General features: G+C 38.5%; 2 protein-coding genes across 2 annotated transcripts in view; both read right to left on the bottom strand.

Annotated features, from left to right (window-relative positions):
• LOC149542323 (Peptidase M20/M25/M40 family protein) overlaps window positions 1-23,255 on the bottom strand; it is a 148,184-nt gene that overhangs the window by 27,678 nt on the left and 97,251 nt on the right. The window contains exon 2 of the mRNA XM_089797299.1: window positions 20,785-20,922. Within this exon, the coding sequence (XP_089653425.1) occupies window positions 20,785-20,922 (138 nt within the window). The remainder of the gene's footprint in view (window positions 1-20,784; window positions 20,923-23,255) is intronic.
• LOC149542325 (uncharacterized) lies at window positions 16,215-18,216 on the bottom strand. Its single transcript, XM_089797300.1, has 5 exons — window positions 17,934-18,216; window positions 17,562-17,794; window positions 17,279-17,430; window positions 16,755-17,151; window positions 16,215-16,620 (listed from the first exon to the last, which is right to left on the bottom strand). Exons 4-5 carry the CDS (start codon window positions 17,043-17,045, stop codon window positions 16,591-16,593), a joined length of 321 nt encoding a protein of 106 aa, XP_089653426.1. The 5' UTR covers window positions 17,046-17,151; window positions 17,279-17,430; window positions 17,562-17,794; window positions 17,934-18,216; the 3' UTR covers window positions 16,215-16,590.

Here is a 23,255-nt window from a genome sequence, read left to right as displayed (position 1 = left end):
GGTCTACCTACGGAGAAGCACGCAAGCTTTTAAGTTAAGGTTGCTAGAGGGACTCTTCTACCCTGCACACACCTTGTCCCTCAGCTAAGTATCACAATGGCGAATCACACAGTGACTAAGGATTTCTTCATACTGAACCTTGATGACATGGAGGTTATTCTAGGCATACAGTGGATGGAGACACTTGATGAATACACTCAGAGTTTCAAACGGATGGACTTCACTTTTGTTGTTGATGGAAAGAAAGTGGTCCTCCAAGGAATGGCAAATGAAGGTCTGAAAGAAATTTTTGCACATCGGATGGAGGCAATTTTTTGGTGTGATGACGTTGCATGGCAGCACACTGTTTTATCTCGACGGAACCTATAAAAGGACTATGGACACCTCCACAAGATGATGAACTCCAGGATATCTTGAGTAAACATGATAAAGTTTTCATAGACATTCCTCCTAGCATACCACCTCATCGAGGGTTTGAACATACTATTGAGTTGGAAGCAAAGCCAACCTGGTCATAACCACACCATACCGCCATCCCAAGAAATTGAAAAATGAGCTCAAAAAGATGATTTAGGAATTGCTAAAGAAATGATGGATCCATCCCAGTTCTAGCCTTTTTGCATCATCTGTGGTATTTGTCAAAAAGAAGGATGGGACAATGCACATGTGTGTGGACTACCAGGCATTGAACAAAAAAAAATAAAGAATAGATATCCCATTTCAAGGATAGATGAGTTGCTGGATGAATTGCATGGCATGGTCTATTTTTCAAAAATAAATCTCCGTTCCGAATACCATCAGATCCGCATGAGGGAGGAAGATGTAGAGAAGACAGCTTGCCATTATCACTACAGACATCATGAGTTTTTGGTCATGCCATTCGGATTGACAAATGCACCTGCTACATTCCAATCATGCATGAATTGCATCTTCAACAAGCAATTGCGTAAGTACTTATTGGTATTTTTCAATGATCTTATTTATAGCAGGACATGGGAGGAGCACCTAAAGCATCTAAATGAAGTCCTAAGGATTATAGAGGAGTAGTCTTTGTTCACCAAGCAATCCAAGTGTGAATTTTCTATGACAAAAATACTGTACCTGAGGCATGTTGTTAGTAAATATGGAGTCCAAGTTCATTAGGAGAAGATTCAGGCTATCCTTGATTGGCCTCCCCCAAAATCACTCACGAATTTGTAAGGATTTTTCAGACTGTACAGTTATTATCGGAGGTTCATTAAAGGATTATCTCAGCTTAGCGCACTCTTAATGTATCTAACAAGAAAGGGATCTTTCCAGTGGAACAAAAAGGCAGAAATCACTTTTGATAAACTGAAAGAGGCAATGAGCACTTGTCCTGTACTTGCATTGCCCGATTTCAGTTGACTGTTCATTTTGGAGTGTGACACGTCCGGAGAAGGTATTGGCACGGTACTGATGCAGGATAGACACCCCATAGCTTATGAGAGCAGGAAGCTTACACAAGCGGAACACTTATATTCCATCTACGAGAAAGAAATGTTGGCCATCATACATGCACTAACTAAGTTTTGGCATTATCTGGTGAGTGCCAAGTTTATCGTTTGTACGGATCACAACAATTTGAAATATTTTATGGAGCAACAAGACTTGAATGAAAGGCAACAAAAACGGGTAAGCAAAGTTCAAGCTTTTGATTTTGACATTGAATATGTGAAAGGAAAGAACAATGTGGTTGCAAATGCCTTGTCCTGAAAACTTGTCATCTGCTCACTAAACTAGATTTCAGCTGACTAGAAGGCACATCTATTGGTAGAATACTCCAAAAACACATTTGGCTGTGAACTAATAGATGCAACACCCAGAATGATCGGTACAGAGTGGTGGATGACATCATCTACTGTAAGAATCGGATATTTTTGGTGCTGGAATCCAAATTGAAGCAAAAAATCTTGAAAGTACACAACTCACCCTTGGCAGGACACACGAGTTTTCTCAAAAGTTATAGAAGTCTCCGGGAGAGGTTTTCATGGAAAGGACTCAAAGGGGATGTGTTGTAGTATGTAAGAGAGTGTGCAGTCTATCAGTAGAACAAATTCGAAGATACCCTACTTGCTGGGTTATTGCAACCTCTGCCGATTCCAAAACATAAGTGGGAAAGTATCTCAATGGATTTCATAACAAGGCTTCTCAAGGTGAACAAAAAGGATTGTATTTTCATGGTGGTTGACAGATTGACAAAGTACACACACTTTTTCGCCATCCCCTCAGATTTTCAGGCTGCACAAGTTGTTGATCTATTTTTTAGAGAAGTTTTTCTTCTGCATGGGTTACCCCGAAACATTGTCAATGATCGGAATGGGCGATTCATCAATAGCTTCTAGTATTACACCCCCAGTTTACACTCTTGCCAGTCGAATTCACTATAATTGCCAATCAATGTAATCCAATAACAATCAATTTCCCTTCAAAATATCTACCTCCTTAGCCATAGTGATTACAATAGGTTCCAACAATTGTTTACCTCAGCACAATTGTCAACCAAGAACTCAGAATTTCTTCAAACCCTCAGTCAGATGATGTGAAAAAATTAAAATATATAATTCCAGTCCCTTTTCTCTTCAGGATGAAGTCATATTTATAAGATTTTGTGCAACTTGGCTTCACCTTGACACTTCTCACTTAAACATTGCTTTATAATATAAAGTCCAATTACTTTTTAAATATAAGCACCATAATTAATCACCAATGCATTAAATAATCATTAAGTCTCAATATCTTTGCAATAAATATAATTTTACCAACAAATCATCCAGAGCCCAAAAGTAAAATGACAAGTGACCAACATTGCCAGAACTACCTTGACCAAAAATAGAAACTGGCTAGAAAAGAATTACTAAAAATAGTAAGTCCAAAAATAGCAAATACAGATCCCCAAAACCAAACGTCAACTCATGAGGGTCGCACTGATGAGCTGACAAATCCAAACTCCAAGACCCTTCTAAAACGAGGACATTACAGTCCTCCCTCCCCAAGATTGTTTGTCCTCAAGCAATTGCAATCCAGGATGCTACAGAATATCCTCAGACTTCCAAGTGGCATCTTCATCTTGAAGATTCTACCACCTTATCAAAAACTCATGAATGGTCGTTCGTCGCAATTGTCTTTCTGTAGTATCAAGAATCGCTTCCGAAATCAACTCCAATCTTCCTTCATCATCCAATGGAGGCAATATAGGAGAAGGTATCACATGATGACCCAAAGCCCCCTTGAGGCGTGAAACATGAAACACATTATGAACTTTGCTATCATCAGGCAATTGTAACTCATACGCCACCTCACCAACTCACCGCACAATTCGAAAGGGACCATACTAACATGGCTTAAGTTTCTCCGAACCACTCCTTTTGATCAAAGACTGTTGATACGACTGCAATATCAAATAAACCATGTCCCCCACCTGAAATGTCTGGACTCTGAACTGTTCTCCACTAATCAACATACTGCTTTTGCTGATTTTGAGCTCTCTATATGTTCTCTCAATGATCTAACAACATCCTGGCTATTCTACAACATATCTCCTGCACTCAGCACCCTACTCTCACCACATAGTAAATCCATAAAACTAGGTAAATTTTACCTATACAAAGCCCTGAAAGGCGACATCTATGTAGTCATGTGGTGAGTAGAATTATAACAATACTCACATAAGTGAATCCACTTAACCCATGCCTTCTGCTGAGAAGAGACATAATTCCGTAGGTAACCCTCAACCCACTTGTTAACTATTTATGTTTGTCCATCCGTCTACGGATGGTAGCTGGTGCTAGGGGTCAACTCAGACCCACACAATCTAAAAATCTCCTACCAAAAATGGCTCATGAATCTACTATCACAATTACTCGCGATGGTTTTAGGTAAACCATGCAACCTGAAGATCTTTCTAAAAAATAATTCAGCCAACTGCACAGCTGAATTGGTAGTGGTAATAAGGAAGAAATGAGCATACTTCGTAAGTCTATCTACCACCACATATATACAATCCCGTCCTTGAGCTTTGAGTAAGCCCACAATGAAGTCCATGGAAATCCCCTCCCACTTCCTTTTAGGGATAAAAAGTGGCTGTAATAAACCCACAGGATATGTGTGTTCATGTTTGTTCTGCTAAAAAATCGAACACTCTCGAACATAGTGATGAACATCAACCTTCAACCCCTTCCATGTAAATCTCGCCTGAACCTGTCTATAAGTCTTGAAAAACCCAGGGTGACCAGCCATAGGAGAATCATGGAATGCCCATAGGATAATCTTATGCACATCTGACCCTGGAATCAAATATATCCTCCCTTTGTAGGTAATCAACTCTCCTGAAAGTGAATATCTATCATCTTGAATACTGCAATCTACAATACATGAGGCCCACTGATTCTTGGCATATTTAGCAAGAATTAAGTGTCTCCAATCCTCTAAAATATCAAAGACTATACAAAGATGAGGTCTCCTGGAAAGAGCATCTGCAACAACATTTTGAGTTTCCTTAATATAGGAGATATCAAAATCGTAAGACTGTAGTTTGTTGACCCACTTCTGCTGCCTCTAATTTAAATCCCTCTGCCCTAGGAAATGTCCCAGGCTATTATGATCAGCCTTAATGCAAAACTTGCTGCCCACTAAATACTACCTGAACTTGGCCAAAGCATGCATGATAGCCAACATCTCCTTATCATAAACACTGAAATATCTCTCAAGACCTCACAATTTCCTACTCTCAAAGACTATGGGATGTTGATCCTGGGATAGAACTGCACCAATACCCTCTCCAGAAGCATCACAGTGCAAATCAAAGGGCCTAGAAAAATCAGGTAAAGCCAACACCGAACATGAAGTCATGATAGTTTTAAACTTCTCAAAATATTTCTGAGCATGAACCGACCACTAGAAAGCACCCTTATGGGTCAAATCTGTAAGGGGAGTAGCATGTCGTGAGAAACCAGCCACAAACCTCCGGTAAAAAGCACAAAGTCCAATAAACCCTCTCAATTGTGTCAGGGTATCAAATGTAAATCATTCTACAATAGCACAGATCTTATCTAGGTCCATGCGGACTCCATTAGTACTAATGATATGGCCCAAGTAAAGCAACTCTATCATACCGAGAGCACATTTGGACTCCTTGGCATACAAGGTAGCCCTATCCAAAATACCCAAGACTGTATCCAAATGAACAACATGATCATCCCAAATCTTGTTGTAAATTAGAATGTTGTCAAAGAAGACTAGCACAAACCTGCGGAGCTAATTGTGGAACACCCTGTTTATAGTAGAGTGAAAGGTGGTAGGAACATTGGTAAGACCAAAAGGCATGACCAAAAACTCAAAATGTCCACAGTGACATCTGAATGTTGTCTTCTCTATATCCTGCTCTCTAACTCGAATCTAATGATAGCCGGACCTCAAATCAATCTTCAAAAATTACTTTGCCCCATGCAATTCATTAATGAGCTCATCAATCCGAGGAATGGGATAATGGTTTTCAATAGTTCTCTTATTCAATATTCGGTAATCAATGCACATCTTGAGGGTGTCATCCTTCTTCTTTAACAAAACAACTGAAGAAGCAAATGGGGACTTACTCGGCCTAATATGCCCCTGATCAAGTAGCTCTTGTATGGTTTATTCAATCTCATCTTTGAGTCTCTTCGGATGGCGATAAGGTTTAATCATAATAAGCTTAGTACCCTCCTCCAACTCAATAATACGCTCAATCCCACGATCTGGTGGCCTACCAGGGGGTAAAGCATTAAACACTTTTAGAGTGTTTGATTGTCAACCACTAGATATCTAGATGATATTCTGTCTCCTCAATATTCTTTTGAGTAGGCATAATCCTGCACTCCACTACCCAATCAATAATATCCTCATGACAAACCAAGTGTTGCATGAAACTAAGGGAGATCTACTTCAGCTCATCATTACGGATTGCTTTAAGAACCTAGGGCTGCCTATCCTTAATAAATCTCATCTCCATCTTCTCCGTACTCAAGTAAATATCCTTAAGTGTGTGTAACCAGGCCATACCAAGGACTATATCTATTCTCCCCATGTCTACCACATAAAAATCAGCAGAGAACGTATATGTATTAAGTTTCACAAGAAGATCTATAATCATCTTGTTACACTTTAAAGTGTAACCAGCAGCTACCTATACCCATAGGCCCTCAAAATCCTCAATCTGCATACCTCTCCCGGTAACCAAACGTGCATCAATAAAAATATGAGTAGCTCCAGTATCAATAAAGCAACAATACCATGTCCAGCAATGAGCCCACGCATCCTGAAAGCTCCATCCTTCCTCATACTGGATAAGTAAGCTACCTTGAGGTTGGAGTCATCCACCTCATCATCAACATCATCGCACCTATGCTGATCCTGATAATAATCCCCATACTATAATGTTCCTGCCTAGGTATCTATAGCCGAGCAATAGTAATGAGGTAAGACATAGTTGTTGGGAGTATGTACGGAAGACTAGCCACACTTATGAACCGTACGGTGTGCAGGAGTGTGTACGGTCAAACTAGGGCCGTACGGTGGGATAGGGAAAGACTATCCGTATGGGACTTCTCAAGGCCATACGATGAACAAAGGGGTGCAACCCTAAAGAAGGCAGTACGGATGATGGCCGTATGGAGGATATATGTAAGTTGTATAGTAGAGTTATGAAAGCCATATGGTGAGCTTGTAGATAGTATGGTTGGATTTGGAGATTCTATAGAGGGTAGAGTTTGCAGAACAAAAGTGCAACTGAATGTTTGTGAGATGCAGTTGGGGTGTTGTTGGAAGATTAGTTTATTCATGCACCATATACTACGAATTTCGGATTTATCAAACAAAGCCAAACAACATTAAAGATTTGAACGCAAATAACTTCTAATTTAATATTTATCAATAGATGGTGGTTCGATTTGTCAGACCCAAGCGAAGTGTTACAGACAATGGAATAAGGTGAGGATTGAATTTCACCGAAACCAGCATAGCCAAGTAGGAAAGATCTTTCACTTCCGAAATGGCGAACAACAGAGAATCTCAACTAGAATTTGCAATACAAAGAAATAATTCGAAAATGCATACCTAAAGACTACCTACAAGCCGTGCTTAAATACCCATCGAAAAAACTTTCCAAGGGTGTACAAAGATAGCCGACGACGACACAAACTAAGAAACAAAACAAAAATGAGTCCGAGATATATTAAATCAATCGACCCATTAACAATAGTTTAATAAATGATTTATTTTATAATGCGAACATTACAGCCCTCCCATCCCAAATTTTTCTTGTCCCAAAGCAAATGCAATGTCAAGTGCTGGAGAATGTGCTTGCCCTCCCACGTCGCATCGTGAAATAGCAAAGCACCAAATATTCCTTCACCATGCGGTTTCGCAAGGTCTTCACACGTACTTTGATGATCTCGATTGCTTTCAATATGAGCTTTCCTTCTTCGTTGAGTGGTGGAAGGTTTGTGGCTACCATGATGTTCTACCCCACATCCTTCAAACATGAAACATGAAACACATTATGAATACAACTTCCCTCCAAAAGTTCCAGCTCCTAAGTGACTTCACCAATGCGATGAACTACGCTATAGGGGCCATAAAATCGTGGCTTCAATTTTTCTTTTCCATTTTCCTTCAATGAGGATTGTCAATATGGTTGGAGTCTGAGATAAACCAAGTCCCCTACTTCGAAACTCCTCTCCATTCGGCATCTGTCGGTGTACATTTTTTGTTGATTATGTGTCTGTTGTAAGTTTTCTTTCAGGTATCTTAGGATGTCCTATCCCTCTTGAAGCCAGTCCCTTGCCTTTGGTGTGCAACTGTCTCCCACCACTATGTCGATGAAGGAGAAGGGTTTGTACCAATACAGAGCTTTGAATGGTGCCATCTTGATGGACATATGATATGTGGTATTGTAACAACATTCCTCTAGGTGTATCCATTTGACCCATGCCCATTGTTGTGTCGAAACATAGTTCTAAAGGTAACATTCGAGCCACTTGTTCACAATCTCTATTTGTCTGTCTGTTTGAGGGTGGTAACTAGTACTTAGTGACAATTTTGTCCCTGCCATCCGAAATAGTTATGTCCAAAAAATATAGATAAATCACCCATCCTAATCACTAACAATGTTTTGGGGTAGCTTGTGCAGACGAAAGACTTCTCTAAAAAATAGATTGGCAACTTGTGCAGCTTGAAAATCTGAGGGGATGGTGAAGAAATGTGCATACTTTGTCAATCTGTCAACCACCACTAAGATACAATCTTTTCCGTTCACCTTGGGAAGCCCAATTATGAAATCCACCGAGATACGTACCCACTTATGTTCTGGAATTGGCAGAGGTTGCAGTAACCCGGCAGGTAGAGTATGTTTGGATTTGTTCTACTGGCAGACTGCACACTCTCTTACATATTGCAATACATCTCTTTTAAGTCCTTTCCATGAAAACCTCTCCCTAAGACGTCTGTACATTTTGAGGAAGCTTGAGTGTCCTGCCAAGGGCGAGTTGTGTACCTCCTTCAAAAAATTTTACTTCAATTTGGATTCCGGCACTAAAAATATCTGATTCTTATAGTAAATGATGTCATCCACCACTTTGTACCAATCATCCTGGGTGTTGTCATCCATTAACTCACAAGCGACTGTGTTTTTTGAATATCCTACCAACAAATGTGCTTTCCAATTGGCTGAAATCTGGGTTAGTAAGCAGATGGCAGGTTTCCTAGACAAGGCATCTGCAACCACATTGTTCTTTCCTTTTACATATTCAATGTGAAAATCAAAAGCTTGAACCTTGCTTACCCATTTTTGTTGCCTCTCGTTCAAATCTCGTTCCTCTAAAAAATATCTTAAACTGTTGTGATCCGTACGAATAACAAACTTGGCACCTACCAAATACTGTCGGAACTTTTTAGTGCATGTACAATGGCCAACATCTCTTTGTCATAGATGGAATACAAGTGTTCTGTTTGTGTAAGCTTCTTGCTCTCATAAGCTATGGGGTGTCTATCTTGCATCAATACTGCGCCAATGCCTTCGCCGAATGCGTCACACTCCAAAATGAACGGTCGAGTGAAATCAAGTAATGCAAGTATGGGACAATTGCTCATTGCCTATTTCAGCTTATCAAAAGTGAGTCGCACCTTTTCATTCCACTGAAAAGACCCCCCTTCTTGTCAAATCCGTTAAGGGTGTGCTAAACTGAGAGAATCCTTTAACGAACCCCCAGTAATAACTGCACAGTCTGAAAAACCCTCGCAAATCCATGAGTGATTTTGGGGGAAGCCAATCAAGGATAGCCTAAATCTTCTCTTGATGAACTTGAACTCCATATTTACTGACAACATGCCCCAGGTACAATATTTTTGTCATACCAAATTCGCACTTGGATTGCTTATCAAACAAAGATTGCTCCTCCATGATCCTTAGGACTTTAGCCAAATGCTTCAAGTGCTCCTCCCATGTCCTATTATAAATAAGATCATCAAAGAATACTAATAAGTACTTATGCAATTGTCTGTTGCAGATGTGATTCATGCATGATTGGAATGTAGCAGGTGCATTTGTCAATCCGAACGGCATGACCAAAAACTCATAATGCCCATAGTGACAACAAAAAGCCATCTTTTCCATGCCTTCCTCATGCGGATCTGATGGTATCTGGAACAGAGATCTATTTTCAAAAATTAAACTGCGCCATGTAATTCATCCAACAACTCATCTATCCTTGGAATGGGATATCTATTCTTTATTTTTTTTTGTTCAACGCACGGTAGTCCACACACATGCGCATCGTCTCATCCTTTTTGACCAAGACCACTGATGACACGAAGAGGCTGGAACTGGGACGCATCCATCCTTTCTCTAGCAGTTCTTGAATAGTCTTTTCAATCTCATCTTTGAATTTCTTGGGATGGCAGGAGGGTGTGGTTATGACCAGCTTGGCTCCAGCTTCCAACTTGATAGTATGTTCAAACTCTCGATGAAGCGATATGTCAGGAGGAATGTCAATGAAAACTTTATCATGTTTACTCAAAATCTTCTGGAGATCATCATCCTATGGAGGCATCCATTGCCCTTTTATAGGTTCTATCGAGATAAAACAACGTGCAACCCACAGAACGTCATTGCGCTAAAAAATTGCCTCCCTTCGATGTGCAGAAGCTTCCTTCGGACCTTCATTTGCCATTCTACGAAGAACAACCTTTTTTCCATCAACCACAAAAGTGAAGTCCATCCGTTTGAAACTCTTACTGTATTCATCAAGTGTCTCCATCCACTGTATGCCTAGAATAGCCTCCATATCATTAAGGTCCACTATGAAGAAATCCTTGGTTACCATGTGATATGCCATTGTGATACTTAGCTGAGGAACAAGGTGTATGCAGGGCAGGAGAGTCCCTCTGGCAACCTTGACTTGAAATCCTAAATGCATCTCAATAGGTAGACCTCTTTGTTTCACCAGAGAAGAGTTTATGAAATTTAAAGTGGCTCCACTATCGAGCATTACCAAAACCCTTTGTCCCTGAAGGGTTCCCCGCACACAAAAAACCATGCACCTCTGGCTACCGGCTAGGGCGATATTTCCTCCACGTCATACCAATGCTGTAATTCTTTCTATACAATTCAAACTAACCTAGTTGATGTCATCATGATGTTGGTTGTCTTCGGAGGGTATTTCTTCCTATTCGTCCTCATCATCGGATACGACCTCAATGTAATGGGTCTTTCCTTTTCCGAGGCATTTGTGGCTAGGCTCCCAAGGTCCCTTGCAGTTGAAACATAGTTTCTTCCTTCGGAGCTGCTGTCTAATAGCTTCATCCAATGACTGCTTCTTGGGCAGAGGTTTATTATCTTTGTTCCTCAAAAACACCGACAGTTTGGAATGTGAGTAACTAAGTGAAGATGATGCCAATGATGTTGCCATACTCCATGCCTTCTTAATGGCCTCCTATAGGGTGGCAGGATTGAACCCCTTTACCCAACCTTTCAGTGGTTCTATCAGTCCGTCCATGAAGAGCACTATCTGTCTTCTTTCAGAAATGTCCATAACCATGACAGAGAGTTTCTGAAATTCCACAATGTCCTGGTCGACCGATCCAGTTTGTCGCAGCTGTGCCAAATCTTTGAAATTGAGTTCTAGATCTTTACCATCAAATCGATCTATCAATCTCTCAGTGAATTCCGCATAAGTATTTATTTGATCATGACCTAGTGTGATGGTGCCATGATGCCACCATTCATGCGCAACTCCTTCCAAGTGTAATGCTGCAAATTAAATTGCTTCTTCTTCTGGCATAGGGTTCAGCTGGAAGTAAGTATTGGCCTTCATTACCCATGCTTATGCAGATATGGAGTCGGATCCATCAAATGGAGACAGATTTACTTTACTCAACTTTTTTCTGAGATCATCGTTGAAATAGCCTCAGTTTTCGCCTCCTGAATATCTCATCCTCAAATCCACGTAATCTTTGTCAGATATATCTTCCTCAAAATTCACATTCTTCTAGTCTTCTGTCATTTGTTCTTACATCTCTTGAAAAGTTGGTTGTTTCCCTCTGTGTCGTGCCTCCATCCGTAAGGGAAAGGATGGCATGGAAGGTCGAGAGCGTGTCAGATGAGGGTTCGTTTTACCCGACAACAAGTCCGCGCTATGACCATTTTGTTATCTAGGTATTTTATTGTCTATCAACTTCTTGAGAGTCTCTTCCATGAGTCGCTGAGTATCATTGATCTATGCCTAATTTCTGGCAAGTTCTCTCAATAGTGCCATGAGTTCGGCAGTTGTGGGTTCCGGTTCGCCAGCCATTCTATCAAAAGAATGTATTATTTTTCTCTTCCAGCTATAAACTCTCATTCACTGTCCATAGGCTGACAAGATCAAAGCTTTGATACCACTATAATGTTCCTACCTAGGTATCTACAACCAAGCAATATTAATGAGGTAAGACAGTTGTTGGGAGTATGTATAGTAGACTAGCCACACTTATATGAGCCGTACAATGTGCAAGAGGAGGGTGTACAGTCAAACTAGGGCTATACAGTGGGACAGGGAAAGACTCTGTGCGGACTTCTCAAGGTCGTACGTTGAATAAAGGGGTGCAACTATACAGAAGGCAGTACGGATGATGGCCATACAGAGGATATATGTAAGCCATACGGTAGAGTTATGGAAGTCGTAAAATGAGCTTGCAGACAGTACAATTGGATTTGGAGATTGTACAGAGGGTAGAGTTTGCAGAATGGAAGTGTGACTGAATGTTTGTGAGATGCAGTTTGGGTATTGTTGGAAGATGAGTTCAGTCATGCACCATAACTACGAATTCTGGATTTATCAAACAAAGCCAAACAAGATTGAAGATTTAAACATGAATAACTTCTAATTTTATATTTGCCAACAGATGGTGCTCCAATTTGCCAAACTTGATGGCGTCCTCTTCAGTCATAGGACGCAAAGTAAGGTAAGTGTCGAGCTTGTGGACCCAAGCTCTAGCAGTCACTCTATCGCTCCCATCAAAATGAGCCAATGTCATCTTACCCGCTACCTACTGGAGCTCAATATACCTAGGCTACTGTCTGTCAGTAGCAGGCCTACCCTGGAATGCTTGCGCTTCTATGTCAGATATCTGTCAAAACTCAAGTTATCCTTTAATGCCTAAGGAAGAGCATCCCACTCATGAAAATGAGTTAGTACATCAACAAATGGAGCAGCGTCAGAAGTAGTGCTAACTGCATCTAATTCAGGTCTCAAGAAGGTGGGTCTCTGTGGCCTATCTTGAGCACCAATATAGCCTGTCTTGTCCACCCTGTCATCCATCCTGACATGATCCTTGATCCTATGCCTATCATCAACCTTGGGCCCCATATCCACACGTGACCTGTGGGAACCAATAGAAACATCTCAATCTCTCTCTCTATCCCGATCCCAAGGCAAAGCTAACTGCTGCAAGGTATTAGACAACTATTGGAGAACACCTGGTCATCTGTTGCTGCCCGGCTATGATATCCCTAAATGCCTGCAGACATCTCTATCGACCTGAGCATCTGTATCTCGTTGCCTGATGCCACCAAAACCACCCAGACTACCCATCAAGCCAAACTGAATCTCCGGCTCTCCCTCTCCGAGAGGTACATTTTGATCCTATTGGGTGTAGTGCATGCCTGGCACAAACCTTCGATCACCATCCATATCTCAAGATGCAGAACAACAAAAATATCCCTTGGAAAATTTTGAGCCTAATTCTTGCAAGCTGGCAGGAAACCGTTCTGATACCACTGTAAAAACTCTAAGTTCTCTTCTGCAAAACTTGGTCAACCAATGAATGACTTTCTCTTCCTTTTTTTCATTGCAATATATTCTTCTTCTTTTTTCAGAAGAAATACAAGGAATTTAAATATGACCAAAAACAATTCCAGAATTACTTTGAAAAATATTAGGAAGTTAAAACAAGTTTGATCAATTTTACTATCCAAATTTGTAATACTTTTATTTAATAAACCTGATTGCTGAATATAGTTTGGAGGGACGTGCAAAGAATATTTGTTGTAACTTCCACATATAGCGGCCGCCTCCTTTAACTTAAATGCAAACACAAGCTTCAATGTCAAACACCCTATCTGCCAGAATCGGCCCCAAATTAGAAAGGTAGCCAATGAGATTGACGTCAATCCTTCCCTAGAGGTTGCTCACGTTTTTGCAGGTAATGGTCATAGCACTTTGCTAGCTGCAGCTGTTGTCAAAATCACGAGAGAAGCTTAATTGGTGTCCAAGCCAAAACTAGAGACCTCACATGCTTCCAGTATTACACCCCCAGTTTACACTCTTGCAAGTTGAATTCACTACAATTGCCAATCAATGTAATCCAGTAACAATCAATTTCCCTTCAAAATATTTGTCTCCTTAGCCATTGTGATTATAGTAGGAGATTCCAACAATTGTTTACCTCAGCACAATTGTCAACCAAGAACTCAGAATTTCTTTAAACCCTCAGTCAGATGATGTGAGCAAATTAAAATATATAATTCCAATCCCTTTTCTCTTCAGGATGAAGTCATATTTATAAGATTTTGTGCAACCTGGCTTCACCTTGACACTTCTCACTTAAACATTGCTTTATAATATAAAGTCCAATTACTTTTTAAATATAAGCACCATAATTAATCACCAATGCATTAAATAATCATTAAGTCTCAATATCTTTGCAATAAATATAATTTCACCAACAAATCCATCGAGAGCCCAAAAGCAGAATGACAAGTGACCAACATTGCCAGAACTACCTTGACCAAAAATAGAAACTGGCTAGAAAAGACTTACTAAAAATAGTAAGTCCAAAAATAGCAAATCCAAATCCCCTAGAACCAAACGTCAACTCATGGGGGTCGCACTGATGAGCTAACAAATCCAAACTCTAGGACCCTGCTAAATCGGGGACATTACATTCCACCATCTTCCTCTCTTGTGATATCAAATGATTCCTTTTAGAATGGTTGGACTTTGATTCTCTAAGTCTGTGTTTTATTTCATTAAAGAGCAGGAACATTACCTCTTTAAATGAATTCATAAGTATATAGAGAATGCATTATTTAGTTTGGGTTAGTTATCATTCAATGCTTAGTAGCTTACTCTTATTGATTATATTATGTTTGGGATCACTTTATCTTTAATTTCGCACATGGTATGAGCATATCTGTATATAGGTTTTATTTAGGAGTTGGAAATTGTGATGCTGTGATCACTTTATTGTTAATCACTTTAAATATATGCATACAGTAGGTTAATGTGATGGCATAATTTGATATTACATATTGCAGTTACATTATGTTGAGCTCCGATATTTATTAATGGCAGATTGGTTGAGTATATCCGATGGCCGTCTTATGAATATCATACATCTATATAAACATATATAGATATAGATATATATAGATACATATTATGACTTAATTGAATTGGTAATGAGAATCGGAATCAAATCGGAATCGGCAAGGCCGAATCAAATCGTGAATCGGCCATGAATCGCCCGTGAATCGGCGATGAATTGACAAATTTGAAAAAACCCTTTAAATTTAGAGATTTTAACAATTTAAAACTTATTTCATGCACCCTTTATTGAATATAACTTAAACACACTATAACATCATCAAATAGAAGTTAAAACTTAACATATATAAACATGGAAGTTTGGAACATAAAATCCATCACATACGTAACTATATTATGTAAAATGTAAATTGTAGACTAGCTGAAGTAAATAGAAATCAAATGATCATAATGATTCAAATCATAGAATGTATGTAAGATGAAGATCCATAAGACATCAAATCATAAATGTATGCAAGAATCTAAGATGAAGATCCATGAAAGTTTGAAACGTATGCCTATCAGTGATTCAATATCAATATCTATAAAAAAAATATAACAACAAGGCTCCAGCTCAAGCCTCATAGTCATTATCATCCTCAACATCATCCTCAAACTTAGCTGCAGCCTCAGCCTCAACCTCTGAGTATCTAGTCTGCTTACTAGAAAGGTGTCTAATGTAGTTCCTAGAGGACCGCCGAGCCATATCCCCCGCATGTAAGATGGGCTCACGAACAATGTCGCTATGGCCTATGTCTGTGCGTGCACGTGTGCGTCTACCAGTTCCTGAACGTGCTCTAGCTGCTTCAGCCACTATATCCACCTGGTCAACCCACACACAGTCTTCCTCAGTGAAGACTAGATCCCCAATCTCTGTGAGCCACTCTGATTCTGGATCAATCTCCTCTAGAATGATCGGAAAGGAGTCAGCGCCCAAAATCTGTCTGATCCTAAGACAAAGGTTCTAATGAACAAAGACAAGATCATTCAACCTCTGCACTGTCAACCTATTTCTCCTTTTCGAGTGGATGTGTTCAAACATGGACCAACTGCGCTCACATCCAGAAGCGCTGCTTGGCTGACTCAGAATACGGATGGCAATTTTTTGAAGTTTTGGAGTTGTGGCCCCAAACATTTGCCACCATCTATTTGAAATAAGGAAAAATAAAAACAATTAGTCTCATTTACAAATTACAACTCTAAAATTACATAATCAACAATTAAAATTTAAAATGCACAACTTATAAGTCTATAAGTCATAAGCTTTAAGTTTAGAATCTAGACTCATGAACATTGAATATATTATTTAATTTTTACCTGGCTGTATTGTTGCCCGAGTATCTATGGCCATCCTACCAGAGAAAAGTGGCCCTTTTTTATTATTGAACTTGTCGAGCTCAATAATTGTAGCAACGCTCTCCTCATCACTACTCAACCTCTGGAATACTGTATATAAGCCAGTGAGAACCTCCTCATCTGCCTTGAAGTCAAGATGAAAATGAAATGCCAGATTCAAAAAGTAAGTTGCTGCATGGATGGGTCTATGGAGCTGATTCTGCAATCTCCTATCAATGATATCCCAAATAGGGGTATATTTCTCCTGCACTCTTGCATACTGGGCTCTAATGGCCTCCTTGGCCCTATCCATGCCCTCATATATGTAGCCCATAGAGGGCTTCTCCCCTTCAGCAGTTCATACAAGAGATACAAGGGGCTCAGTGACCTACATATAAAATAAAACAAAAATTTGAGTCAAAACTTAAATATAAAATAATATAACTTAAAGTAAAACTAAATCATTAAACAATTAGCATAGTAAACTGTAAAATACTAAATGTTAAATTACAATAAATTTACCTTAAGGATTTCTCTAGCAGGTTTCCAAAAACCATCATCATCAAATATGCAATCCACCACATCTACCCCTGCAACGGTCACAGCATAGGAAGATGAAATCCACTCCTGCCCAACAAACATACTCAAATCGTCCCTTGATGTCAACAAGGACTGCAGGGTGATGAAATTCGAGGCAAACCTCGTGATGCTTGGATGAGCTAACTCCTTACCTCCTATGTACTTCCTCATTGTGCTAAGGACAAATGAATGATTATAAATAAACTTGCATATTTTTTTGCCCTTTCCACACATGACTTGACCCACTCAAGTTTGCCAATTTCCTCCAACATGACGTCAATGCAGTGTGTCGCACAAGGGGACCAAAATATGGTGGGGTGCCTCTCCATCAAAACTTTACCTACAACAATTTTAAGTTAATTAGAAATTCAAATTTCAAACATGTTAGAACCTAGGAAATTTAGAATTAGAAAAAGTTCAAAATTCAAATAAATTTATTTTCAAAACTTGAAAAGTTAAAAGTTTACCTGCAGCAACATAATTTGCTACATTATCCGTCACCACTTGCACCACATGTTGTTCCCCTACCTCTACTATGACTTCCTTGATAACCTCACATAAGTATGTGGCATTTTTACATAAGCGGAAGCATCAATGGATTTGAGGAACATGGTATATCCTACAAGTAACAAAACTACGAATTATAATGTTAAATGGATCATCAAAAAATTAGCAATCAACAAATCAAAATTTGAAATAGTCAATCACGATTCAAAATTATGTATGCAGGAAAGTAGATTGATCAATCACCTCCACAGGATACAAGAAAATTGAGGAGTGTTCTTCCCCTCCTATCTGTCCAACCATCAGTCATGATGATGCAACCCTTTTCAATCCACTCCTTTTGGTTCTCCTCAAGCTCAACCCTCATATCCTCTGCCATTTCATCCAAGAGGTATCCACTCAACTCAGCCTCAGTTGGGGCTTTAAACCCCGGACCACAAATAGCAACTGCATCTATTATGTTCTGTCAATAAGGAGCCCTATCACAAATAGATAATGATATTGATTAGAAATTTAGATGTCAAAAACTCAAATCATAAAACAAGTAGATATAATTAAAATTTTACTTTTACTTTTAATTTTAACTTTAAAGAAAACAAAGAAAAAAAAATCAATTACCTAGCTGCAATAAATGGAATGTTGCAAAAGTGCCAAAATTTGCAAATCTCTTTTCTGGCAGCATCATGAATCTCCTTGTTCAAACCCATGCCCTCAAGCATGGGTTGGGAGCCAAGAGTAGTGCAGGGCACAAAATAACTATCCATTTTGTTTTTCCACACTGTAGGCCGCAATAGGTTGGTGTTGGACTCTGTCTCAATATAAGACTAACTAGCACTAGCACTCGCATGAGCACTAGAACTAGGACGAAAAGGAGGCCTAGAAGAACCCTCTCCAACATAACCCATGGATGCGGAAGCTGATGCAGATGCAGATGCAGATGTAGATGCAGCTGCAGATGTGGGAACATGGGAGCCAATACTCCTTAACCTTCAAGTTGCATTTTCTTATTCAATTTGTCTTGTTCATTTTTTTTTAATGCCACTAAACAAGTGCATTTTGCCTCAGCAGTTTGTTGAGTGCAAATTGTAACATCATGTCCAGGTATAGCAACAATGTGGTATTTCAATCTATAAATACCTCTAGAATTTATTTTTTATTTACAAAATATACATTTTGTTTGAAAATTGGTTCTTCCAAGAAACTCTTCATTATATTTCCAACATTCATCTTTTTTACCCATTGCGGAAAATGAAAGCAAAGAGTTGCTGCAATAAAAAAATTCATGTAAAATATCAAAGTTTGAAACTAATAAACAAAAGCTACAAAACAACAAACCCTAGTTTGCAATTTAGTAAAAATTAAAAACATTCAAGATTTGCAAATGAAAACTAAAAAAATTTAACAAAAACTGCATAATACACTTACATGCAAAAAAAAATCAGCACTTACCTCTTGCAAATGAGTTGAGGAGTGTTGATATTGACTCCTTAATGCTCCCAATGCAATTTATGGCCTCCCCAGATGGACTTCTTATCTCTTTGGTGCTCTTCCTTCTTGCCGATTAGAAACCTATGGTTTTTCTTCTCTTCTTCTCTCTCACTTTTCCTCTCTTCAACTCATGCTTAACAATTAGAAGGCCCTTTAGGGTTATAAGAAAGAGGAAAGGCAAAAAAGAAATGAAATAAAACATTTTTTTTTTAAAAAAAAATCAATGCAACCTTTTGGCTGCCGCAGCTGATGCACGACAGCAATTCATGCGAATTTTTTGTGACAAAAAATCACTGTCAGCGATTCAAGATTCCAAAAAACTTGGCATTGATGAATCTTATCACGATTCACACGATTTTGGCGATTTTTGGAACTATGGTCTTAAGTATTTATGGTTCCGAACAGTTTCAGCTTAAAGAGATAGAATTGTTATCTTTCTATCTTTCTTTAGAGGATAGGTAATGTAACTAATTGAATGAGTGCAAAGCAGAGGTAAATCTATAGTGTCCCTCTTTTGCATCTTACAACTTGGCATATATTTCTTGTGAAAATTTGATAAATGCTGCAGACAAACAACTTGTTTTCTTATGGTTTAGTGCTATTTAACAACTGTTACTGGCTCATCAAGATAGGTAGGAAGACCAAAGGAAGGAAAAAGGAGGCTTTTGCATATGAATACAACATCTAGATGGGGTACATTAGAAGAGATTGAGAATGGCAAATATTAGAAGATATTTATAAAAGGATAAAATACTTTCAATGTATTCTGGTAAACTTATGTATTGTAAACCAATTGGTTCATGTTTGTAAATGAGGGTTGAGCCCTCATCAATAACCTGGAAATCTCAGCAAAGTGAATGTATTAACAAGAAATAGTGATGATATCATCACTATCTTGTCAACTTCTAGAGACAGGAAATTGTAAAGTTAAGATAAGATGGACTTCTAATTAAAGTTATGGGCAATATGGGAGGTTTTCTCGACTCGGTTCTTTCCTCACAGTGCCCACACTGAACCATGTTGTAGAATTTCACAATAATTTAATATACTTAAAAATCAGCTCGGGTTTGTTATCTATCGAACAAAGACATACATAGATTTATTTTATCTTCTTTTCAGGACAGCTATATATTTTGGGGGTTATTTGAAGTTAATTATGTACATAGGATCTTATGTAATTGTATAATTTATATGGTAACTCACATTATAAATATATTATATAGACTTAATCTAGTATTCTAAACCTGATTTCTATTTATTAATTTTTAACCTGATTTCTATTTATTTACTTTTTTTTATATAATCCTAGGTGCAGTAATTGTCGTCAGTAAAATTGTATATCAGCCGACAGGGGCCTTCGAGAAGGTTCTTGTTATGAAGCCGACAGGGCCCTTCGGTAAATGAATTAATGCACACAGACAATAGATAAGAACAACGGAACTCCTTTTATTATTCGCATATGCCAATTACATTATGTTTCTGATCATCATTACAATGACCCAAAAGGGTGTATATATACTTTCCGAAGAACCTTCCTGAAGGCCCCCGTCGGCTGATATACAATTTTACCGACAACAGTAATAAATACATGGAATAATAGAATTTTTTACTATTATCACTCAGCTGTAGGTGAAGCCAAACAGTAATCTTAAAGCTGAGCTGAAGAGTCATTTGAAGATTGATAATAATGTCTTTGTGACAATTGAAAGTTAATACAATTTTGGGTTCGCATTAACATAATTTTCCAATTCATTTTTCAGTTTAAATTACCAGCCTGACAACCTTATTCTAATTTCAAGATATTCTAATTTGTCAAGAAAAAAAGCATGTTAATTTGAATATCATGTGAACTTTTAAGCCACAGAATTTGAACTGGTACATGACAAATTTATTTAGAAAGGAATGTAACATATAGCATTATGCTTTTGAGAGAAAAGACAAATTTTGATCGACCATATAATTATGATTCCCATGCTATAACCTGATAAGTCATATTGCGTGCAGCAGGTGCCCATTCCTCTGAAATCCGCTTTCTAACCAGCTGGGGATCTGCTGTAGGTGGAAGCCGAATGTCAAATCCTGCCTCTGCCTCTGATGGCTGCACATTCATAACAAATCCCTGCAAAAAGAAAAACATTAGGTCTGAGCCTTGTATGGTAACTGAATTTCAGATTTTTTTCAATGACAACAGCATAGGAGCCAGATATATTTTTACACCACCTGCCCTTAAAAGAGCATGGAATATTTCCTAGACAGAAATTTCAAAATAAGTTTGAAAAAAAATTGGACTCACATGTATCAGTTCGAGAAAATGGAGGAAATGGCTTCTCTTGAGCTAAAACACAACTAAAATTCAGGCTGTGAGCATCATTCCAAGAAGGTTTCATAGGGACACAAGGTGTCTCTTAATATCAAAATTTTGGCTCTTAAAGGACTTAAGCATATCAATTTGATAACAATAATAACAGTAATTTTATGAAAATAATATACAAAGTAAAATGGTGTTTTTATCATATGAGATTACATTCAAAAACAGATGTGGTCTATTGAGGCTATCAAAGTGATACAGATTCCAGATATTTCAGTCCATATATCTGAGAGAAGAGGAATGACCATACGATATAACATTATCATAGATATATTTTCAAACTCCTGATATTCAAGGATGGATTCCTGAGCACCAGCTAGATGAAACAGATTCTACTTAAGCTAGAGAGAAGACACTTAGATATCTATGATAAGATGTGGTTTTGGTATATTCTAAGACTATTTGCTCCTCTTTTGCAGGGAACTTCACAAACTAATAAATTTAGGTAGGGAAGAGATAATATATTTAGGGAAGAATAATTCAACTATAATGGAGGAAACTTTAGCAAAATAATAGCAAAAAGTTTAATAGAGAATAACATCAGTGTCACTCAATGGTTTGAATATGCAGAGCAATATATGAACAAGGGTCAGAGTTAGAGGTCCCTACCACAATCAAGGTTGATGAAGGTGTTAACAAGACAAAGACAAGAAAGACTTTCTGAGGTATAAGTATAATACTCAAAATAGGAGATGAAAATCCCACCATTCACATTTAAAAATATTCAACAAAATTCTTCAAAAAAGGTTTCTACTAGATTAGACAACCAGCATAGTGATAAGAGTGGAGAAATAAACAATCCTTCCAATTCCTTTCATCACAAAGAAAAAAAAAAAAAAATTTGCAAGTCTGGGGTAGCACAAAATCAGCAAGTAGATAAAGAAATAAAGATGAAGAGGGAAACTAAGAAAGCGGGTTTCAAAACAAAACATTTTGATCATGGCATTGAAACATCACTGAAAAGAATGGAATGAAGAAAAATTTATATTACCTAGGAAAGGAATGGTGAGGGATAGGGGGGCGTATTTTGGGGATGGGGACAAGACAGAGGCCATTTTTTGGGGGATGACAAGGTAGAGCTATTAAAAAAAATAGGGAAAATCGTAATGTTCCCAACCTAGACGGCTAGCAAGCACCCCAAATCTCTATGTATGAATGTGAACTAAGGATTTTGTCCAGAGTGTATGATTCGAAAGTAATGTAGGTATAATGTTCCGTTCCGAGTGTACGCCAAAATAACGGTAGCTGCTAGTAGCCGTATGGTTGTTTCTGGAGGCTGTACAATTGCTTCTTGGAGGTCATATCATTGCTTCTGAAGGTTGTACAATTTCTACTTGGAGACCACATGGTTGCTTCTAGAGGTCGTATCATTGCTTTTGGAGGTCGTACAGTTTCTGCTTGGAGGTCATACGGTTGCTTCTGGAGACCGTGCGGTTGCTTCTGAAGGCCGTACAGTTGCTTCTTGGAGGTAGTACAGTATGTTCTGTTATGCCACGAGGTATGTGAAAACCACATGGTGAATGCAGAATGAGTTACAACAAGATACCAGAACATGTATTTGCCAAACAATTAATGCCAAAGCAATGGAACCCAAAGATATATAACTATATATATAAATGAATCTATAACAAAGATGGTGCATGGATTTGCCAGATCCGAGCAAGTAATGTAGAACAAAATAGGGTGAGGGTTGAAGCCCACCAAAACCGGAAAGCAAAATAGGGAAGGTCATTTCACGACTCCAATAGGAATTCGCAGTACAGATAAAATAATCCAAAATTGCATACCTACGACTACCTACAAGCTGTGCTTAAATACCCGTCAGGAAAACTTTCCAAGGGTGTATAAAGATAGTCAATGGCTACACTTACCTACGGAAACAAAACTAAAATGGGTCCGATATATTCTACATCAATCAGCCCATTAACAAAGATTTGATTAATAATCTATTTTATGACGGGGATATTGCAGTAGGTTGTACTACGTATAAGACTAGTATGTGCAGAAATGAAGGCAATCACAACCTGCATTTCACCATATGAACCAAACTATACACATCATATGGAATCCTTAGCTCACATGAT

This window comes from Cupressus sempervirens, chromosome 8 (assembly GCF_028749045.1).
Source record: "Cupressus sempervirens isolate cs-2001-9-10 chromosome 8, ASM2874904v1, whole genome shotgun sequence".
NCBI lineage: Eukaryota > Viridiplantae > Streptophyta > Pinopsida > Cupressales > Cupressaceae > Cupressus > Cupressus sempervirens.
Note: the sequence above shows the minus strand (reverse complement) of the source record. Positions and strands in the feature narration are given on the sequence as shown.

Excerpts from the sequence above, each read along its gene's own strand:
- LOC149542325 (XM_089797300.1), bottom strand. The coding sequence starts at position 17,045 with ATGTGTGGAAAGGGCAAAAAAATATGCAAGTTTATTTATAATCATTCA. Across the intron at positions 16,621-16,754 it reads CTGCTAGAGAAATCCTTAAG|GTCACTGAGCCCCTTGTATC; the intron begins GTAAATTTATTG and ends TTTTATATGTAG.